Here is a 7,655-nt window from a genome sequence, read left to right as displayed (position 1 = left end):
GAAAATGGCGGCCGCCCTGCCCGCCGCCTCCGGCGCTCACGTGGGCGCTCACGTGCGGCGGGGCGGTTTCCGGAAGCGCTCGGCGGAGGCTGCGGGTGGCGCCGGGCCGGGCCGAGCTCCGGCCGGGCTGGTGCGGGCGGGGATGGAGGTGATCAGAAGCAGTGAGTGACCAGCCGCCCCTTCGCGCCCTGCTCGGGTCGCACCTCGCGGCTGCGGCGGGAGGCTCCGAGCCGGCGGCGCAGAGGACGGCCCGGCTTCCCTTCCCTGGGGCGCGGCGGGGTCCGGCCTCGGCCTCTCCTGCAGGGGCGAAGGGGGTCCCCGCTCCTCCCCTCGCCGGGAGGGACAGCGCTGAGGGGGGAGGTGCGGCGGGCGGGCCTCCGCCCGCGCCCCGAGGCTGAGGGCGCGGCGGGCGGGCCCCGGGGCGGCAGGCCCCGCCGGTCCGGCCCCGGCCCTGCGCTCGCTGGCAGGTGCGGGCCGCCTCCGCCCGCCTGAGGGGTGGCGAGCTGCTCTAGGGAGTCGTTAGTAGTCTCAGGCGTGTTTTACCCCTTTACCCGCAGATTTTAAGGATAACCTAAACAAAGTATATGAAGCTATTGAGGAGTCGGACTTCCTGGCCATTGATGGGGAGTTTTCAGGTACAGTCGCACCTGTTTTGTGATTGTGGACTGTTAGCAATGTCTGTGCAGGCTCCCAGAGTTTGCTCATGTAATGTGTATCAGTGTTGGCTTGAAAAAGCTATAGCTAAGGCCACCACAGAATGATTAAACCGCTTATTATATGTGCGAAAGCAAGGTTTTGATCAAATAAAGATACATCTTACTCATGCTGCTTCTCCCTGCCCACAGTAATCTTTTAACATGTTAATTGATTTTCAGCTGCAGCCTAGGAAAAAAAAGAGATGATTTTATGTGTCATCAAAGCAAGAGATTGGAATAAATAAGGGAGGCCCTGCAAGTGTTTGGAAAGGGAAAGACAGCAGTAAGAACTGCATTTGTAAAACCCAGAGGGTCTGTGCATCGGAGAGATGCCTTAAGTGCGTTAGCTTTGGGATACAGAGTTCAGTCAGCCATGAAACATAAATGTGCTCAAGGTTAGGTTTTGTTAGATGTGGTGCTTATAGAAATATGGTGGTGTTATGTATTGCTTAAGGTGACTAATTCAATAAATCTGTGGACAGCACTCTTCCCACTTTTAGTTTGACTTTGGTCCTGCATTGTGTTGTAAAGACCCACCAACGTTGTTACTGCTAGATCTTTTCATGTTACTATCGCATAGAACAGGAACCAGAGCAGCAGAGCTTTACTGATAGAACGCTACCATTAAAACGGGTGGCTTTTACGATAACATGCATACTTTTATGCAGTAGAAAATCTTTCTCAACTTAACATGTACTTTAAGTGAAAACATTTTTCTTAAATTACCAGTTGTTGCATTTCATTGCTGTGGCTAATTTTGAAAACTTACCCAGTGCAAAATATGTTCTACTTTTTCAGGGATCAGCGATGGGCCTTCTGTTAGTGCATTAACCAATGGCTTTGACACTCCAGAAGAAAGGTACCAGAAGCTTAAAAAGGTAAAGATGCTGGAAAAAGGTTAGAACTCCTTAGTTCAAAATAGAGACAATGTAGGGAAATATGAGAGACATTTGTAAAATTGAGTTATGTAGAGCAGATGGGGATTGCTTTTCTCATTGTCTCTACTAACACAAGAGTTGAGGAGTGTTGCCTTAAACTTGCAGAAGTCATGATCAGAGCAGACAGACATTATTCCTCATACAAGAGTTAGTAGATGTGTAGAACTTGTTAAAGGCTGTTGAGAGTGTTAAAATTTATTAGTTCAGAGGGGGACTGGGCAAGAGAAATTCAGTGATAGAGAAACTGCGTCGGGACTAGGGTCCTTCCCAAACTACCTCCCCCTGCCAGCATGTACTGTCCCTAAACAAAACTTAAATGCCAGCTGCCACCTCCACCTCTGCCTCTCTGTAGCACACACACAAAGAAAAAGTCCTGGAGGGCGTGGAAAGAATTTTGAAAACTGGCCAGATGACCACAGGAAACAACATGTGGTGTGTGAGGGTCAAAAGGTCAAAACTGTGGTGTTTTGGATTGTGGGTTTTGTGTTGGGTTTTTTTTTTTCCGTAAGAGAAAGGAATCAGAAAAGACAAATGCTAAGCATCTCAGCACATGCTGTTTTCTGAAATGTCTGAGGAGTCAATAAATGCTGTTTACTAGTGTTCTGTTAAGAGATGCTGTAGGATGAGGGAAGTACTGGTTAGTGCTCCTACTGAGAAACGAGGACAACAAATGGCAAAAACTTGAGAGGAGGCTGTAGCTAAAAATAAAACCCCCCAAAAAAACAGAAAAACCAAACCCCAAACACTAAAGGAGACAATGGGAGTAGAGACCAGTTTCTTGAAGAGCATCCAGGAAGCCAAAGGATGCTGTATTCTGTTCATCTGGCTGAATATGAGCCTTTGAGTGCTTCAGGGTAGCTGGCACTTCAGGCTCTGCAGGCACGGTCAGTCTCTTGCTCGTTGTAAGAGGTCTGGTGTATCAGAAGCCAGCCCCAAATTCTTGGTTGTCACCTTCTTAAAACTTAACTCTTACCAGCTAATAAATTAACTTGATTATTGATATTTTTGATCTTTGTAGTCAAAGATAAGAGGACTAATTTTATATGTCTTCTTGCCACCTATTATTTTTTCCCTGTGATAGAAATGAATAATCCTATGTGTTCTTTGTGTTTAAAATGGGTGTTTGGCCCTCAGGAGCAATGAGTCTTTCAGTGAGACTACAATGCTTGTTTATTTTCTTCTACACTTGCAGTGGTGTTAAAAACCTTTCCAATATTGATCCAACAATTGTGAAATACTAGAGGACGTGATGATACAGCACCTAGTGACTATGCTAGTACATCTGTCACATTTTCCACTGTTAGCTACGTGGTTTAGAAGAATATTAAATGTATTATTACTTGTATTTGAAAACTAGATACAGCTAGTGTCCATCACAGCCTGCTCCCAGCCTACGGGGAATGTAAATGAATGTTGAGAAGGAGACTGACAGCTGCTTTAGATGCAGCATCTCGTGTGTGTGAGCAACAGGTGGAGAGATGGGACTTCCCTCAGTTCTTGTCTGTTTACGGAAGTGCATCCTACAAATCATCTTTGGGCAGTAGTAAGATGATTAAATGGGGATGAAAACTAGTTGAAAAACTCTGGTGTATTTCTTTAAAAATTACCAACAGAGAAAACATTGGTAAAGAAGATTCAGATTTGCTTAATTTGGAAATGGAGAGAAATCATATTTATTGTGGATACATCCTGGTTATCTTTAAATGTGTACGATTTTTATTCTCATGCCAAGTTTTCCTTTCCTTTCCAGCATTCCATGGATTTTTTGCTCTTTCAGTTTGGCCTTTGCACTTTTAAATATGATCACACAGAAGAAAAGTATGTTACTCTCTTATTTCTTGTTTTCTTAATTGAGGAATTTATGAAGTAGTATTGATAAGCTGTATTGACAGGCAATTCATCTTTTCCACAGGTATATAATGAAGTCATTTAATTTCTATATTTTTCCAAAACCCTTTAACAGAAGTTCACCAGATGTCAAGTTTGTCTGTCAGGTTAGTAGAAAAACAAGTTTGATTTTGTTTGGTTAAGGTATACATGCAGCAAACTTCTAAAAAATATTTCCAGGAAACTACATCATTGTAGAGGGAGAGGTGGTTGGTTCTTTTAACAGCTTAAAAGGCAGAAGAACATAAGTTTCTGGGGTTTGGGGTTTTTTTTTCCCTTATAAAAGAAATAAGCATCAGTTGAGAGCAATCCCTAAAAATGAGCTTTAAGGGAATATCTTTGACTTCAGTTTTTAAATCTTGTTATACACTACATTGTGTGGTTTCTGGAATTGGAGATAATGTTTCAAACCTGGCAAGGTGATTCTATTTTTTTTTCTTTTTCTTTCTTGTCTGACTTCCTGCTCCCTTGCTTTTTCTGTTTGATCCTTTATTTCCATCTGCTTATCTTGCTTTCACTGCTTCCCAGGCTATTGCCAGCATTTTTCTGGTCTCAGATTTGTTCTCCTGAACCACATTTTGCTTTCTTTAGTTTCCTCTCTCCACATAGCTTGTTCTTTCATCTTTATACCTTTAGTGTATTTATTGTTCTTGTACTTTATGGAAGCTGAAAATAAATAACTAAAGTAGCATAGCCTAAACTCTGTGTGGCTTCTTTAGGGTCACAAGCTTGGTTGCTCTTGACTTTGGACTTAGTATAATTTCTTTAGAAGTGAAAAATAACTGAATTGATCTTTTTATGCCACAGATGCTCTTGCCAATTGTAAGCTATTTTCTTTTGTTACAGAGTTCAAGTATAGATTTTTTAGCAAACCAAGGATTTGATTTTAATAAAGTTTTTCGCAATGGTGAGTTATTTTGGTGTGTTTTTTCTTTCGATGTCTGCAAAATTTATCATGACATCTTTCTTAATTTCTGAAAAAAGAAGGCAGCCATTCATAATACTCTTTTAACACATAATTAAGTTCTTCGTATTATTCTTATCCCATCTATAATTGTGCTGATAGTTTCTCCCTTTCCAAAAATTCATTGTATAGATTCAACAGAATAGAATTCCTATTTAGATAAGTGCTTGTTTGTTTATTTTTGTTTGGTGGCTAAACATAAATAGGTAGAGTAACATGTTATGTAGCAGTGTAATGGATCATAGCAATATTTTAGAAAAGGTATCAGTGCATTGTAATAGGTGCTGCTGCAGTCTATTATTAAAGTGATGCAGATAGCAAGGAAGGGGAGTGCTAAATATTTGTGTGATCGTGATTTACAGCTCTGCAGTCCTTAGGCTCCTGCCTTGTGCAGATAAGACATACAGCTCTTAAGAGTCCAGTGGTACCAGCTAATCTGGCATGTGCTAGAAGGAAGCCTGTATAGACACAGATGAACAATGGGGTCTAGAACAGATGACTGAAAGGGAAGGATATCTTTTGAGCCTTTAGGGGTGTAACACTGGCAGATGCTTGGTTAGTAATAACACTTTGGTAAATCATACATCCCTAATTTGTCTCTAATTATGATAAGCTTTTAAATGTAATTTAAATTTTTTTTTTTAATTTTATTTTCGAGGGATTCCGTATTTAAATCAGGAAGAAGAAAGACAGCTAAGGGAACAGTATGATGAAAAACGTTCTCAGGCCAATGGTGTGGGATCTCTGTCATACATTTCTCCTAATGCCACAAAGTGTCCTGTAACAATTCCTGAAGATCAGAAAAAATTCATTGAGAAAGTAGTGTAAGTAAAATTGTTCAATATCCTCTGATGTTGTTGAAACTAAAACATAAAGCGATAGTGACATGTTCATATGTTGAAGCTATTTTTATTAGTTCACTAGTTGTGAAATAATTCTCATTTTGTTATGAAGTGTTTTCTTGTCTTTTGGGGACAGCTGTAAACATTGTTTTAAAAAAAAAAAAAACCCAAAACAAAAACCAGTAACTATAGAAGCAAATAATCTATTTCTTCCAGGGAGCAGATAGAAGACTTATTAAAGAATGAAGAAAATGAAAGTTTGGAACTGGAGCCATGTACAGGGTCAGTTTCTGAAGTTACATATCTTCTAAAAAAATGATTTCTTTTGGCCATATAGAATTAGGGGAGTGACAAGGAAGAATAATATCTTTACTTGGGATAAGTGTAGCAGAATCTACATTTGACTAATCTCCGAAGGTTGAGAAAACGTGGTAATTTATATTGATGTCATGCTTTGTTTTATGAGCCATAACTTCTGGATGTAGTGACAACATACTTCAGCGTAGCCAAGAAGTGTCTTGCATATATGAATGTCCTTTTACTATTGCTGAAGTGCTTCATAAGCATTGGATACGCATTTTATAAACAAATTTCTCAAATCTATTGAGCTATAAGTTATCCATAGTTGACACTGTGTATTGAAACTGGTTTTAGTGGGTCTCCTTCCCAAAGTCTATTTAGCTTTGGAGTCCAGATGTTTGGAGAGTACAGTTATTTTAAAAATAATTAAAAAATTGAATTTAGAAATTCTAGAACATTGTATTGCTGGGGGTGAGGTAACATCACTGTATATATGTTCATTAATCATGACTACAGATTATTTGCTTATGACAAGATATGTGGATAAATGTACAGAATGGTGTAAATGCCTTTACAGCTTGGCAACTGAACATCAAAATTCAGTAAAACCCTTCCAAGCCTATAGGTTCTGGTAGCTGTGACTTAGGCTTTAAAAATCTTTCTCCAAATGAACATGGAGCCAGCTTTAACTGAACATTATTAATTTGAAATGCTTTTGTAAGAGGAGTATTAGTAACACAGTTGTCTTTTTGATTTTTAGATTTCAGAGGAAATTAATTTATCAGACCTTGAGTTGGAAGTAAGTTACTGGTAATACTGCCTTACTGCATAATTTTAGTATTTCTGGTAAGGAATCTGGGTAAGATCTGATCTACTTAACCTCAGAGGTGAATTTAGACTTCTTTTTTCTCTTTTGACAGAAGACTTTCATAATGTTCTGGAGATAAATTGCATTAAAATGGTTTGTGGTGATTCATCTGAATATTTTAAAGCTTAGTATTTATTCTATCATTCTTAATCTAAAATCTGTGAATAGAAGATCATAGCCTAGATTTAACTAACAAATGCGACTTGACAGGTTTTTAGTGAATAGAAAGTGCATGTGCTCATACAGATTGTGGGTTTGGCTTGGAAAATTACTAGCTCTATAGTAGGTACTGGTATGTTTATAGTTTTCTGTTAGATGCCAAGTATAAGCATTTCTGATGACTTAAAAATCCTAGTTCTAGTATTAATTCTCTCCTTTCTTGGATTACTTTATCCCTTATCTTTGCTGAAATATAACCCTTAAGGCCTTAGAAGAAACTGTAAGGCTGTAGAGATGAGATTTTTTCATTGTTCTGACAGCACTAGTAAAATGTGGAAAATACAGTGGAAATACATTTATTTTTTTTTCATGCACATTTAGTTAATTCAGTGTTGCAATAGTATGGCACTCAGACTGGAAGTGGATAAAATAAAGCTGCTCTCTGTAAAATGGAATCACAAGAAGCGAGCTTGAGAACTAATCTGAAAAAAGATGTTTTCAAGAATTTTTCTGTGTGAATTTTTTTAATATATTGATAGAATATCTATAGATTACAGTAGCACATAGTATTATGTTTGACACTTATTTGTGCATTTTCTCTCAGTGGATGGAAGAGTGTGTTCATGAGTTGTATTTTTTTTTAACATTCAGCTGTGTTGCTTTATGTGTGTGCAGCTGTGTGCACTCTGTGTGTATATTGGCGAGAGAACGCAAAGTTGTGAAGTTAGCATGGAGATAATTAAAGCAGCAAACAGTAAGGATATTGATTGCCCTTGTGTCCTGAACTCTTCACAGGTCATTTTCTCTAGTGAAGTGGTGTTCTGTTGTGCAACAGTGTTTTGATGCATCCAAGGTCTGTGACATGAAGCAGCTTGAAAGTGAGGTCTAAGTTCAAAATTGTGTGAGAAATCAGGGTGGAGAGGACACAATAGTACTCTTATATGTGTTCTCTCATACTAGATTTAGTAGTAGCCAGAGGATGAAGGAAACATACTGCTTCTG

General features: G+C 39.3%; 1 protein-coding gene across 9 annotated transcripts in view; it reads left to right on the top strand.

The window, feature by feature from the left end:
- The window catches only part of PARN (poly(A)-specific ribonuclease), a 62,147-nt gene that overhangs the window by 205 nt on the left and 54,287 nt on the right, over positions 1 to 7,655 (top strand). For 3 of the 9 annotated variants that reach the window (XM_074840283.1, XM_074840282.1, XM_074840288.1), the window contains exons 1-9: positions 69 to 161; positions 558 to 635; positions 1,494 to 1,573; positions 3,384 to 3,451; positions 3,546 to 3,627; positions 4,367 to 4,427; positions 5,143 to 5,308; positions 5,543 to 5,608; positions 6,387 to 6,425. In XM_074840283.1, the coding sequence (XP_074696384.1) occupies positions 143 to 161; positions 558 to 635; positions 1,494 to 1,573; positions 3,384 to 3,451; positions 3,546 to 3,627; positions 4,367 to 4,427; positions 5,143 to 5,308; positions 5,543 to 5,608; positions 6,387 to 6,425 (659 nt within the window). In that variant the 5' untranslated portion in view covers positions 69 to 142. Of the gene's footprint in view, positions 1 to 68; positions 162 to 557; positions 636 to 1,493; positions 1,574 to 3,383; positions 3,452 to 3,525; positions 3,628 to 4,366; positions 4,428 to 5,142; positions 5,309 to 5,542; positions 5,609 to 6,386; positions 6,426 to 7,655 lie in introns of those variants that run through there. The other 6 variants (XM_074840290.1, XM_074840284.1, XM_074840285.1 and 3 more) reach the window with 6 other exon arrangements.

Source organism: Strix aluco, chromosome 15 (assembly GCF_031877795.1).
Source record: "Strix aluco isolate bStrAlu1 chromosome 15, bStrAlu1.hap1, whole genome shotgun sequence".
Taxonomy (NCBI): Eukaryota; Metazoa; Chordata; class Aves; order Strigiformes; family Strigidae; genus Strix; species Strix aluco.
The sequence above is the reverse complement of the archived record's forward strand: the minus strand, read 5'-3'. Positions and strand labels throughout refer to the sequence as shown.